Source organism: Engystomops pustulosus, chromosome 7 (assembly GCF_040894005.1).
Source record: "Engystomops pustulosus chromosome 7, aEngPut4.maternal, whole genome shotgun sequence".
Taxonomy (NCBI): domain Eukaryota; kingdom Metazoa; phylum Chordata; class Amphibia; order Anura; family Leptodactylidae; genus Engystomops; species Engystomops pustulosus.
Genome location: NC_092417.1, coordinates 115,104,816 through 115,119,632, shown reverse-complemented (window position 1 = coordinate 115,119,632; position 14,817 = coordinate 115,104,816). Strand labels below are relative to the sequence as shown.

Sequence of the window (14,817 nt, the reverse complement as noted above, 5' to 3'; positions counted from 1 at the left end):
AATAAACCAGTAAAATAGCAGCATACAAACGGGGTGGTAAAGTGGTCAGGAGGTGGAGGGCTCCCCACGCGTTACGTCTCCAACTGGAGACTTCCTCAGGGGTAAAAGAGGAAGTCTCCAGTTGGAGACGTAACGCATGGGGAGCCCTCCACCTCCTGACCACTTTACCACCCCGTTTGTATGCTGCTATTTTACTGGTTTATTGCCAGGTTATCTGTATTTTGCACTAGGGTTTGCCTCCATTACCTGTATTGAATGTATACTATGATTGCATTGTAGGCATCCATTTACCTCGCATTTACCTTTATGGCAGCTTGATATATGCATTTGCACTTTATACCTGTTTTTTCAATACTTAGGGGTGGCTTGGGTATATTTTGCCCATTCAGGAGGTGTCTTGTTTCTGCACCAACTACAGTGCACAACATGGTAGATAATTGTATGTACTTCGGTACAATTTTAATTGATTTTAGATATGTGTTTGTGTTCAGTGTTTGATACAAATAAAATTTGTTATGTTTTTCTGAACCCATTATGTCAGTGACACACTGCTTTTTCTGGCTTTTTGATTACTTGTTTTGAGTGTGTCGACCATTACTTTTACTTGGCGTTACACTTTGCTGTGCAAGGTTCATTTTTCTTTGATTGGACATGTGACCAGCAGCCATCTTCTGTCCTGCAACGGACCGCACGGAGGAAATTAACGGACTGATTAAAGGGCCAGTAGCATTTTAATTCTTCATTACAGTCTATGTCACCAGCATTTTCTGCTAAGGGGAGCAAAATTTTAAATAACAACTAATTACATATTAGCTTATATTTTGAGTGCCCATTTGTATATGAATTATGCTGATTCCTGGAATACCCCTTTAAACCTTAGTTCTTTACTTTTTCTTAATGCAGGTAAAGCTCAAAGGTTTGAACCGGTAGTGTGAACTGAGACTTACATGGGTTTTCCATAGCATAAGAGAGTTGCCGAAAACACACACTGTTCCCTCATTTTGCATCTCCATCTACACTCCCATAAACAAGCAGATTTCTCCTTCCTTCTCTGTAATTGTTTTGTACTTGCATTCGTTCTAGTCTTTATGTATGTGAACCCCTTATGGAATGTACGTCATTGGGGCATTAATGGTGCTCTATGCATAATAATAATAACTTTCATTCTTTTAATTCTAAAAGTCCCTCACAAAACAGACCTCACTCAGAAATGTCCAAAAAAAAAGTTTTAGTTTTAACACTACTGTCATAATTTCCGTTTATTTAACGCTGTTACAAAAAAAATAACAGATGGTAAATAAACTGTAATACAACTGAACATAACGGAGGACAGTGTCCTGTACAGTACCAGACACTTACTGTCACTTTCAAGACATCGATCTATTGCTTCTATATATGTATATCTATCTATCTATCTATCTATCTATCTATCTATCTATCTATCTATCTATCCATCTATTCATCCCTCAAATCTATCTATCTATCTATCTATCCCTCATAGATGTCATCTATAGATGTATTATTTTTACCTACCTATCAAGCTTGCTTTTCTATCTATCTCTGATCTACCTATTGATCTCTGATTTCTTTCTGCCTATCTTTCTCTCTATACCTCACAATTATCTATAATCTATCCATCATCTATTTCTAGATTTTAGATGACTTAATGTCATCCGTTATGGTCAGTTAGGCATCATCCACTAGGAACGAGGATTTTTTTAATGGAAAAAAATTACTTCAGGCTCCGTCATTTTTTCCGTCCAAAAAACGGGAAAAAAATGATGACAAGATGACATTAACAGATGACAACAGATGACATTAAAAATTGCATTGACTTCAATGGGATTTATAACGCATCCGTTCAATTTCAGTTTCTTACCTTTTTGAGCGGAAGCTAGAAACAGAAATCTGAACGGTAGTGTGAACATAGTTCAAGGCAAAACAAAAAAAAAAACACTACATCCTGAAGGCCAAAACCTACAACTTTCTAAAGGGGTTTAAGCTCCAACAGATCTACTGCACATAACATACTGCTCCATAATTCATGTATCTGCCCATTTGGACTAAGAACCTATGTGCCGCTTACCCGAAAATATACCAACTGCAGCCACAACTAATTTTCATGTTAATTTCTAAATATATCACAAGAACTAAAATACATCTTGTCGCTTCTATATGTATGAAATACAATTTCAAAGATTTAAACAACTTTTTCATATAAATGTGTAAAGAAATGATCTGTTTTACTTGTGAATACAAAATGCATTTTAAATTTTAAATGTTAAAAATGCTTGCATGTCCTTTATATTATTAAGGATAATAAAATGCATCTAAAACTGCTAATAATTTATCACTTTGGTAAGATTTTATTAAAATAGCCAAAAAATGGACCTTTTGCATGGCGGAGCCCTTATTTTTTGTCACATGTTGAAAAAAGTAAGTTTATTATAAAAACACACATATACACATCACATACACTCATATACACTCACACTCACCCACTTGTGCATACAGTAAGTATATAAAAACTCAATCTAAAGTACACACAGTGAAAGATACAAAAGAGTGAAAACTCAGTTTTCTTTAAATTTGAACAAATTAAAAAATATTATTTTGAAAACAATAACATTCCACATAGAAACTAGAATCCAGTTTCAGAGTAAGTAAATATTCATTGCTGTATTCCGGAATATTTTTCACACATTTTATTATGGTTCTTTCCGTACCACATGCTTGAATTTTGACAAGCTTCCTAATACATGCAAAAGGTATCTGTAAAGTATTATGCAGAAGGAATTTTTATCATGTGATCATACACTTAAGTGCATTTCCCCTTTCCTGCATTGGGATTTTTAATATGTGTATACGAGTTATATATATATATATATATATATATATATATATATATATATATATATGATTAGGTATATTACATAAGGGCACATGACTGGTGGACACCTATTTGTTGCAGTCTTCCTGTACTTCAGCATTATTATATCCTTGTCACATATCATTGTTATATGCTTTAGAAAGAGCAATACTTGTATATTTATTTACACCAGAGGCTTCTCAATAAATTCTGCACAGACATAATAAATTGTAATGCACATGATAGCAGTGTATAGAAGCATGGATAATAACCTGGCTCCTCACACTACAAGATATTCAGTGTCCTTAAGTAAATCCTGATGTGTACTTATATATACATTTGTATGTGCATATATATATATATATATATATATATATATATATATATATATATATATGAATCCGCTTATAGATATACTTAACATTTGTTCTGTAAATCTAAGCACACATATATCTATGTACCTCGTCTATCCATCATTGATCTATTCTATAAATACTTCTATTACTTGTCTAAATATCTATGTAGATATATAAGAAATTATACTATTTATGATACTACTTAAGATAAAGAAATAAATATAATCGGATAGATAGCCAAATAGATTGGTAGATACATAGATATGTCATATTTCCAGATTAGTGTGGAATATAAATGCTACCTCACAAGTTAATCACATTTCTAGTACATATTTTATTGTCATTCAGACAACACTCTCTGTTCTGCTTTAGATCTAGTTTTATTTCTTTTTAAAGTTCTGAAGTTCTACTTCCAGTAAGGCGCAGTAAGGGAGATTTGTTTGGCCCATAGAGGGCGCCATACACCCACATTTCATTGCTCGGCCCCATTATGTTATCAGTGGCATCTTGAACAAATCCTTTCACAGTAAAGACCTTCAAATAGCTCTTTGGTGAAAGAAAACACAATAACATAACATTTGCAATCAATTAGTGCAGTGGATGTGATGATGAGCTAAGTGTGAATGCATTGTGCTGCCATATAGCCCAACATACTGTACACACTCAGCATTACAGCCGTAACCGATCCGTAAGTTCCACTCCACAAATTCTTTAATGTTTATTTTTAAGACCCCAAGTATTTTGCAGCTGTTGTGCCCCCCGATCACGTGATCCCCCATCTGCCAAAATTAATCTCTAACCTCTATAATGAGCTCCCAAACTGTAATTAGAGAGCAAGAAATAATAATAAGAAATCCCAAAGTGATCGCAACGATTACAGACTCCATTAAATTCTTAACAGTTCATTTATTAACCAAAAATATATATTTTCTTGTACAATTTGGCTTTTAGGACATATGTACATTTTTACTCTATATACAAAGAAACCAAAAGAAATGAGTGACTCTTCATGATCACAGGACAAACCATACAAACTGAACTAACCTGCATGTGAGTATACAAATCTCTGCTCCATCTTATACACAGACATGCTTACAATATATATATATATATTACAGTCATTGCAACAGAAGTAGAAAAAAATAGATAATAACATTAAAAAAAGAATAATTAAAGGAAAGTGTTAGGAGGAGGATAATGCAGAGAGGATCATTGCAGCGTCCAGCTGGTTCTGGGACCTGAAGAGAAAATATTCATATATTAGACCTAAGAAGCTTAGAGAACTTTACATTTCCAAAAATACTAATCGCTAAATCTATGAGAATAATGTTCTGTACATATAAAATTCAGCATGTATCTTTTTATTTCCATTTGTTTAGATTTTTATACTTTTCAATATTTTTGTTTCTATTATTATGGGTTTTTTTATTACACTATTTTTGCTTTATTTTCAGGAAAATATAAATAGCATAATTTATATAACACGTATATAAATTAATTTCAGCCTTGACATACTTTTCCTGCATTGCTGGTTGGAGGAGCATTTTTCCTAATAATTTAGCATGGATGGAGCAGTATCTGCCAGGGCTAATAAGTATTCTGTGCAGCTCTCATATACAATTATGTGGTCATAATGACAGACATAAAATGAAATATAATTGTGAAGTAGTCAGTGATTCATAGGCTCATTAAGAGCAATAGTGGTTAACTCTAAATAAAGTATAGAGCATCGACTCTACAGAATACAATCTACTGTATATCCATGTTCTCAGATTTTCTTACCTTCTCTGAACCGGCTGAAATGCTGTACTTAGAATTTTTTTCTCTATATCCAACGTACTTGGTCTGTCTACAAACAAAATGAGATACAAATCTGTCAGTAAAATAATTTGACATTTATTTACCAATTTGTCGTTTTTTGAAAACTTATTTTGCATTGAACAGATATGAATAATAGATTTGCCCAAACTAAATTTGAAGAAATTGTGTAAAAGTAATCGGAAAGTTCCCAATAATTCTGTCCAACAAGCAAAAGAAGCAAACGAAACTTTATTAGTTATTATTTTGATTTTAATTTGTTATTGTGGTTGAGAATTCTACTAAAAATCCTCCAAAATATGTGGAATACTAAAGTGACGAGTGTAATGTCTGGCTGATAACAGAGAATTGTGAACGGAACTCGTAGCAGAAACTTTCCAGCGATCGCAATGCATGTCCCATCTTTGGGACTTTATTACAGTTTTTTTTATTATCGTCCTTTTAAATTTGGACCAAATCAGAGAATGTTGATGTCATAAAAATATCATAGTATCAGAATATACCATTGCTTCAAGCTCAGTACTCACAGCTCTTATATTATATGCCATTTATTTTCTACCGTCACAAAATGTAACTTCTTGTATTATGTCTCTGTGTGTGTATATATATATATATATATATATATATATATATATATATATACACACACAATGCATTTTATTATACTCGATGTACTCACACAGGCTTATTGTAGAGTGTGATGGATTTCTAGCATTTTGAATATTACTTCGTTGTATTATGTTATAGCGTAATGGAAGTGCATCTCTCTAGTGTGTAGAATAATACCATTAAATGGAAATATTCTTATAGATACATTATACATATATATATATATATATATATATATATATATATATATATATATATATATGGCATTTATAAATTCCACGTTATATAGATACAATACATGTGCTAGATTTCTAGCATGTTGAGTATTACTTAGTATTGTATTTGTATCCTCTCTAATCTGTAGAATAATACCATATTAATGTAACATATTGTAAATCTATGAAAGTGAATTGAAGATCTTTTAGGTAGTGCTGTACAGAGGTGCAGTATATGATTAATATCTAATCCTCAATGTAGCGATGTATAGATTGCAGTATTTGATGATTTGTGGAGTATATGGTGTGCAGTAAATAATGATTTGTTGATCCAATAGGTAGTGATGCAGTATATAGTTATTTGCTAATCCTATAGGTAGTGATGTGTATATGTACAGTGTTTGATAATTTTTTTATCTTACAGGTAGTGCATAGGTTTTCCAGATATATTGCATTATATTAGTCACCTGTTCCAGGCTGCTCTGCATGGTGCTGATCCCCGGCTGCTCTATGGAGACTGGTATTGCCAGTGTTGGCTGGTGCAGGGTGAGAGACACTCAGTCCTTGTAAGAAGTGAGCAGAGTTCAATAGAGATAACTGCTGGGCTGAAAATGTCCTCCCTGTCCAGCTCTGGAACCTGCTCCCAGGACAGGCCAGGAGTCTGTGTTGTGCTATCAGGGTCTGGGGGCTGCCAGTAGTCTGGGGGGACCTGCGGGGGTTGTCTGGAGCAGTAGCAGTTTCTGCCAGGGACCAGATCTTAGGTTTATGGGCGGCTGGCAGGTTGTTGTCCTGGGAAGGATTGGGGGAGATATTGTCCAGTTTGAGCTGTTCACATGTCGGCTGTAGGGACTTAGCCTCCTCAGGCAGCTCACATTTATCGTGTACCCTGCTGTCCCCCACCACAGACTTCAGAAACCTATCCTCCTCAGATGCATTCAGGTCCTCAAAACCATCCGAGCCCTCAGAGTCACTTCTAGGGTCGGTCTTAGAGTCTGAATGAAGGTCTGGGTCCTCCTGCTCATCCAGATCTTCCTTACTTTCAATGTCCTCAGTGTCAATGTTTTCCAGATCTATCTCTTCTTCATCCTCTCTCTTGTCCTCTTCATGATCACTTTCATAGGAGTTTCCCTCCTCGTCTGTCCTGCTCCTGGGAGCCCAGGTCATTTTGTTCTCCTTTTTAAGCCTCCTCCGGGCATTGGCAAACCAGGTGGACACTTGAGTGAGGGTCATCTTGGTGATGATCGCCAACATGATCTTCTCCCCCTTAGTGGGATAAGGATTCTTCCTGTGCTCATTGAGCCAGGCCTTCAGGGTACTGGTGCTCTCCCTTGTTGCATTTTTCGGCCTAGATGGATCTCCAAACTGATATTGTCCATATGGATAAAATGCTGGATGATGGTGGGAAAAGGCTGCGTGTTGTACACCTGGACTTTCCTTCATCTCGTACTGGGAGCCCTGCAAGAAGACCAAGTCCCATCAATAAGTGGCAGCAATCTGCAAAGCCTGCACCTGCCCTTCGATTACATTCTATTACAAAGCGTAACACTTCTAAACACTTCTTACAGTTACAGTTTATAAGTTCTTATGCATCTCCCCAATTTTATTTTCTAATTGTAAAAGTAAAAAAAAATATTTTAAAGGATCTATCCTTAACTTATAAACATTAGTAAATAGCATTTTTATGTGCAATATTAGTAAAAACAAGATTATCGCAGATAGTTAAAGTTCAGCGTCATAAAAACAATAACAATAGTATAAATCAATAGTATAATGTAATTAATTACATTAATGTAATAAACTTGTATTCGCTTGTACATCTATCTTTCTATCTATCTATCTATCTATCTATCTATCTATCTATCTATCTATCTACTACTAACTACTACTAACATACTAGTATAAAGTATTGAGCCTCCACACTTTGTCCCGTGTAACTTATTCTACTCACACTCCTCTATATCTCTGTCATCAGAATATTAGTTAGGACATTAAGCATGAAGGGGTTATGGTGTTAGGTATTTGAGGAGAAGGTAGGAAGAAGTTTGTGCCCTTACCAGTTGTGGGAAGATGGGCAGCTCCGTAGTGTAGGGCAGGAAGGCTCCATACGCCTGGGCGGCTGCTGCATAGGGAGCTGCATACATAGAGGAGAGCACATTGGAGAGGGTCCCAGCCGGGGAGAGGTCTGCTGCTCCGCTCCTGGAGCCCCCCACAGCCTGCCTGTCAGAGGGGTACAGGGGTCTGATGTACTGGTAGCCCAGCTGAGGGAAGGACATGGTGCAGCAGTCACAGCACAGGGGCCACTACTGGAGAATGTGCAGCCTCGTCCTGTACATGAATGTGAGCTGCTCCCGGGGCTGGCTGGTCCTCGCAGGGCTCCCGGTGCCTCTGTCCTCTCCCTCTGGTGCTATTGATCTGAGTGGACCCAGGTCAGCTCCTAACAGATTGCTTCAGATCATTGGCACTCACCCTCTGATTGACACTTCAAGTCCTGGCCCAGGCTCCTCCCAAGTCTTCTAGTCTAGCTCTGCTTTCTCTTTCATCCACCACCCCTTTCCTTCCCAAATCCAGCTTAACTCATGCACTGCCAGGGGACATAATAAAAAAAGAAACAAAACAAAAAAAAACCCTAAATGCTTGTGCTTGGATTCTGGCAATGGGTCCCTGGCAATACAAAGGTTAATACTGAGCTGATATCCTCTAAATTAGAATGGGAGGAAAATGTTCCATAGAGATAAAAGTCACGTATAATCACAGAGCAGTCAGTAAATACGAAATGATGATGATGATAATAATAATAATAATAATAATAATATACCATTACAATGTAAGCAGAGGGTATCTCTCTACTGTGCCCCAGGTATCATGGTGACCATTGCCCCTGTACCCTGCTGTGCCACAGGGCATTATTATTACTGTAAGAGTTAAATATCAGGGTGTATGCAAATGAGAGATCTGACTCTATGCAAATAGGGATTAGGGGTGACTCAGGGAAGAGATTGTGTTTCCTTGGGATTTTCTCTCACATCTCCTAAAAAGAAGCTGGCATTAGTGGAAGCTATCAGTGGGCAATATAGGGGGTTAATTTTCTCCTAATAAGGGACTTCAAAGCCTTGGAGGTCACAATTTTACATCAAAGAAGGGAAAAAAAGCAGCAAATTGAAATCTTAACAAAGGGAGGACAGGGCAGCCCTCTGGGCGGTGTGTACACTTGTAGTGGGGGCTCAGAGACAATGGCAGGCGCTGGGATTAAACCCATTAACACCTTTTTGTCTTGGTGTTAAACTGTAATTAGAAAATTTATGATCACTTTTCTTATTCTGAATAAGCTGCATGCAGGGTACCTGCTCCTGGCTGATCTGATGGACATGGGGGGCACTGATGCCAAGTTACAGCTCTGATAGTTGTGTATCCAATCCTCCCCAAATCTTTAGCCTCCCCTTCTCAATGAGGCTCCAGGTTACTAGATGAAGCTGCTGGTGGAGGGGGATATAGATCGACCTTCACTACGGCTTAGTCTCCAGATAATGTTTCATCTTGTAATAGATACAGATTATTATATGACAAGTTTCAGAATTAAAATTCCATGAATCAATATATGGAAATCTGGAAGAGACATCTCTAATCGTATTAAGGCGATGCTACTATTAATCCCTCTATGCTAATCTATCTCCTAATAACCGGGGATTTCTATATATTGCACTGATCATCTATGGGACGAGGAGGATTTAATTGTTTCATGGAAGGAGAGGCTCAGCTCCTGGTATTTCACTGATATTCTCATTCACAGATCGAGAACATCCTGGATAAGGGGCTTAATGGACATACAATGTCATTTATAGATCATTTGTGCAGATTCCCCTAGATGATAATTATTCCAGCCGGGTTATTACTATGTCTCACTACTGCTACAATATGACAGAACATTCCTCAATTCCTAAATTTTAAAATTGAATTATACACAAAAAGCCTTGTGTAACTATATATGTATATACTATTCTTTCTATCTATTTATCTATTTTTATGTGTGTACTGGGTCTACACACACAACTATATATATATTTCGATCTGCATTTCCCAATGAGTCTATAATAAATTAAATATTTGCATTTTAATATTATTACTATTTCATTTATATATTATCTACCTAGCTATGAATTCACTTTGTTATTACTTCTTTACAATAATTTATCATGAATAACTAGTAGTAATTGTAGTGAATTATATAGAATAACAATAATAATAATAATAAAGCTAATAATAATAATATAGTGCTACCTCTGAATGAATGTATATACATATATTCATCACGCTTCATTAATGTGTTTTACTATATATATATATATATATATATATATATATATATATATATATACCTATATATCTTATATATCTTTCATAAACCATATCAAGATGCTATTTTTGCTGAATGCATATATAGAAATGACATCTCACAGTGTGTGATATATTCCATTAAATGTATTAATATTGTAATATTATTATCTATATTTATTATTTCTTTTTCTTATTGTTCTTTCTTCTTGTCCCTGACAGTTCCTATATTTTATATAATCCTTGTGCTCTATATTTAGGAAGCACTGATCAGTGCAGGGGGACTATTCCTGTTGGATCTGATATCGTACACTTGGTGCAGTTTGTATGGAGGTTGTTGGGCTGCACCTCAATGAAGCTGTCTCACCCTGTACAGATGCGATGGGCCAGTCTGCAGTGAAGTTCATAAAGCCAAGGTGATGAGTGTATTATCTGGGCTTGCCGTCTACTGTCATGAAGATAGATTCTTAATGAACAAACACAATCAATGGAGACTCAGGCTGCACTGTGTGCACTACAAGGGGGCTGGGGGAGAGGATGCTGGATACAATGGGAAGGTGGAGGGACTCTGTATGCACAAGAGATCAACTTTTATTTCTGCTCAAATATTAGGAGGAAAGGGCATGATTGATGGTACAGGTGAGATGCCACCACCAGATGACAGCAGGGTGGAAATGAACAAGCCAGGGGCTACATAGGTAGAATAAAAGGGGAGTTGAACAAACCCCTTCCAAACATGGGGGAGGTGAGAAATATATGAGTAATTCTGGGTTCAGGTCACTACCAGAGTGAGTAATGGTTTATTAATGGGAAAAAAATGGACAGGAAATGCAAAAAGATCTGGAGGACCAAGGGAGAGACCTAGAAAATAGATGTCTCTAAGAAAGAGTAAAAGAAACATGCAGGGAGTATGTCTAAACTCCGATTCAAAGAGACCTCTAATGAAATAAACGTGTGCTGGGGTGTGTAGTGCAGAAATACAAGCCAGGACATAAGTTATAGCAAAGACTGGGGCAAAGGATTCCTGCACAATACTGAGAAACAAGATGAAATGTGCATATCTGAATGATGAAGAGAGATAGAGGTACCAGGTCATTTAACTATTCTTCTCTGCTGCAATTATTAATAATATTGCTGCTAGGAGCTCCATGAATATTCCAGCATCAGAACAGCCAGCTCACAGCAGCTGAAAGACTGGATTTACCTTCAGCTTTTAATATAAAAGCCCACAATAGCAAAGTATTTGACATGTAGACAGTAGTTACATTTTCTCTATATCTATTTATTTATCTATCTGCATACTTATCTATCTTTTGCATTTGGTCCCACATGTCTTTAGACTGTAAGCTCAATTGAGCAGTGCTTCTAAACTGTTTGATAGTAGTAAACTTGAAACTTTCAGTACCAGGAAATATGGTGATCTGATATATGCATAATGCCAGTATATATAGTGATCTATGTAATATGAAATAACTAATGCCAGGAAATAAAGTGATCTACATACTTTTATTTAAATAATGCCAGTGTATATAGTTATGTATATAGTAAGAAAGAAATAATTACCTGCCACTGTGTTTATATGGTTACATAGGTTATCTAGTGATTTTTGTAAAAAAGTAAATTCAGTACCAGAGTACATAACCATCTACGTAGTAACATAGAAGTAGTATCATGGAATATAGTGCTCTATATGGCTGGATAATTACATTCCTGGTGATCTATATAATAAGATAAATGTAGTGCATAGGAATATAATGATCTGAATAATAAGAGGCATGCAGAGCCAAGGAATAGTGTTATCTATATAATAAAATCAATATTGTGACAGGTAATATATTGATCTATATAATAAGAAACATATAATACCAGGCATTATAGTGATGTGTATAATACATAAACATATAATACCAGGGAATATAATGATCATTATAATAAGACAAAGACAATTAGGAAACATAGCTATCACAAGAAAAGAAAATAAGTGCAGTGCCAAGGTATATAGTGAACGTTTTAATAATATAATAAAAATACAATTATAAGCAATTCATTTTCATTTATCAAGAAAATATTATTATGTGTTCGCTATTGATTGTGAAAAAATGTCTTTTATTTTTTTATGGAATATTAATAATAAAACCTGATAGAATACAAAAAAATCAGCTAAATAAACCATAAATCTGAACTCTCATGTAATAAACAATTTTTGCTAACAATGCATCTACTATATTAATACATTCACCCTACATTTTACTTGCCAGTATACAATGAATAGCTTTGTGCATATATATTACTGGACGCATAGAAAAGTACGCTTGCTGCAGTCTGATACTGAAGAGAACAGAAGCCATTCCCATATGTGTCACAATGAAGGCACAATCCTGCATGCTTAATATTCAGCATTTCCTCTAGTGTTGTAAAATACACAAAAAATAACAGTGACTTTCTCTTATTAATCTATGGATTTTATGTCTACAGAACATTGTGTGCAAAAGATTATACATAGTTTAATAAACAAAATCCACCTACAGGCAACTTACAGCTTCCGCAAGAAAAAATAACCTGTCCGCACTGAATGTCCCTGGACCAGTCCATTCTTCGTTCATAGTGAAATGCGTGTTTACTAGATGAGCTCACAAGAAGTAAGTTTAGGACAAGCATGCAGGTACATCTACGTGTTTTGTTAGTGGTAGTAAAGAATGTGAGTTTTCTGCAGAAATCCATCTTGAAGGATCACAATGAGGCACGTTTGATGTATTGAAAGCCTTAATACAAGAAAGAACTATTTATTTTCACAATGTAAATAGAAAAGTTTTAGGCGGACAGGAAGTGTACAGTTGGCTCTTTGTTAGTGTGTACCCATATGTCCTATAAAAGAAAAGTCTACCTACAACCGCTGCATTGTTGCAAGTTATTTTATTAGCACAAAATATATTCACAATCAATGTACAATCCTTATATCCCTATATATCAATACACATATGTATATCCATGCACAGCATCTTGCCTACTTTTCTCCATCCGCCTGCTTCTGTGGAAGGCCATTACATGTCTCATGCAGATGGGCAGCCACCCAGAAATGTTCACAAATGAAATGCAATAATAAATTGTCTGCCCGTCACATATCATTTTCATTCCGGACAATGCAGAATAATGTAATATCCCACATGCTTAAGTAACACTGGATGTCAGGCGGAATAAGATATGAGAAACCTTTCTTAATTTCTTGTATGGGTAATAAAGGAAAATTCTGACATAAACTCCTGCTGCTGACAATTGAATGTAGAAAAAAAAAACTTCTAGAGTTTAGATTTGATGATTTATTTATATCCTTATGTCAATTACCTGAAATATTACTTGTCTTACAGAGCAGAACTGACCCACTTAATGATCTACGGCCTCCACATTTAGAAGTCATATTATAGTACATGTGAAGAGTGGACTTTTCATTACTTTATATCCCATTCCAGACAGGGATAAGGTGGACCAATGGGGTCCTATATTGAAGCCTGGATCACACATAGTAATAGGCCCCAAGGATCCAGCAGAAGACAACTTGGTCTTGTACCTCCTAAGGTGCCCATATACCCACCACATGCTTGGCTGAGAAAGAGGGTTAATCAAGCATTAACATGGCTGATCCTTCCTTTAACTAACATCATATCTCCAGATATGCTTGCATCTTCTATCTACACATGAGTTGGCTGGTCCTGCATGACATCAGTGTATAGGAAAGCCATTGTATCTTGTTGATATATCCTATACAGGCAGTCCCCAGGTTACATACAAGATAGGGTCTGTAGGTTTGTTCTTAAGTTGAATTTGTATGTAAATAGGAACTGTATATTTTATCATTGTAATCCCAGCCAGAACTCTTTTGGTCTCTCTGACAATTGGATTTTAAAAATGTTGGGTTGTCATAAGAATCAGAAATAACACTAAAGCTTCATTACAGACACATTTGATAACTGTTATAGGTGATCAATGAAGCCTGGGACTAAAGCACAATAAATTACCAATATCCAGAGGTCCGTTTGTAATTAGGGGTCATATGTAAGTCGAGTGTTCTTAAGTAGGGGACCGCCTGTATACAATTTTGAGAAAATTAATACATTCAAACAATAAAATAAAAGGTGGATATAAATGTCTTTTGGATAGCTGAAGGGTGGACTCAAGGTCCATTGCTTCCATTGTATTATGGTTTAGCTTGTAGCCTTACTATATACACCACATAAAATGTCAGATCTAGATCCAGTGGCCAAAGTTACTTAAACCCTGCATGTAAGATCCATTTTCTGATATCTTGTTTGTGTCCGTGCGTCTTTTTAGATGGATGTTGTAGGATAATTACACGACTTGTTTGAATCATTTCAGCAAGATGTATTCCCAGTATAGAGGCTCCTGCCAAGAATCATTATATATATGCAAATGTGCAGTGGAGGCCAGGATTTGGCTTCCAAAACTGGTTAGATATTTATGTTTTAGGTTAATGTGAGAGGAAATTAATGTACGATGCACATCACAAGTTGTGGATTCTATTTGACTTGTATGTCAGATAATGTCCAACATGTTTATTTTTTGCACATCCAGTCAAACCACAAAAGATCATATTCATGTTTATTGT

General features: G+C 35.9%; 1 protein-coding gene and 1 long non-coding RNA gene across 2 annotated transcripts in view; one reads left to right on the top strand and one right to left on the bottom strand.

Annotated features, from left to right (window-relative positions):
• Positions 1 to 4,111: 4,111 nt before the first annotated feature.
• IRX3 (iroquois homeobox 3) lies at positions 4,112 to 8,333 on the bottom strand. The gene is made up of 4 exons (XM_072117655.1): positions 7,922 to 8,333; positions 6,335 to 7,322; positions 5,008 to 5,074; positions 4,112 to 4,463 (listed from the first exon to the last, which is right to left on the bottom strand). The coding sequence occupies exons 1-4, from the start codon at positions 8,138 to 8,140 to the stop codon at positions 4,409 to 4,411; spliced, it is 1,329 nt and encodes a 442-aa protein (XP_071973756.1). The 5' UTR covers positions 8,141 to 8,333; the 3' UTR covers positions 4,112 to 4,408.
• A 2,102-nt stretch (positions 8,334 to 10,435) lies between these two features.
• The window catches only part of LOC140068942 (uncharacterized), a 48,953-nt gene continuing 44,571 nt past the window's right edge, over positions 10,436 to 14,817 (top strand). The window contains exons 1-2 of the long non-coding RNA XR_011848643.1: positions 10,436 to 10,612; positions 12,725 to 12,835. This is a non-coding gene — a long non-coding RNA (uncharacterized lncRNA). The remainder of the gene's footprint in view (positions 10,613 to 12,724; positions 12,836 to 14,817) is intronic.

Coding starts and splice junctions, on each gene's coding strand:
- IRX3 (XM_072117655.1), bottom strand. CDS start 8,140: ATGTCCTTCCCTCAGCTGGGCTACCAGTACATCAGACCCCTGTACCCC. Junction 5,075..6,334: donor TGCAGAGCAGCCTGGAACAG/GTGACTAATATA, acceptor TTTTGTTTGTAG/ACAGACCAAGTACGTTGGAT. Junction 4,464..5,007: donor TTTCAGCCGGTTCAGAGAAG/GTAAGAAAATCT, acceptor TTTTCTCTTCAG/GTCCCAGAACCAGCTGGACG.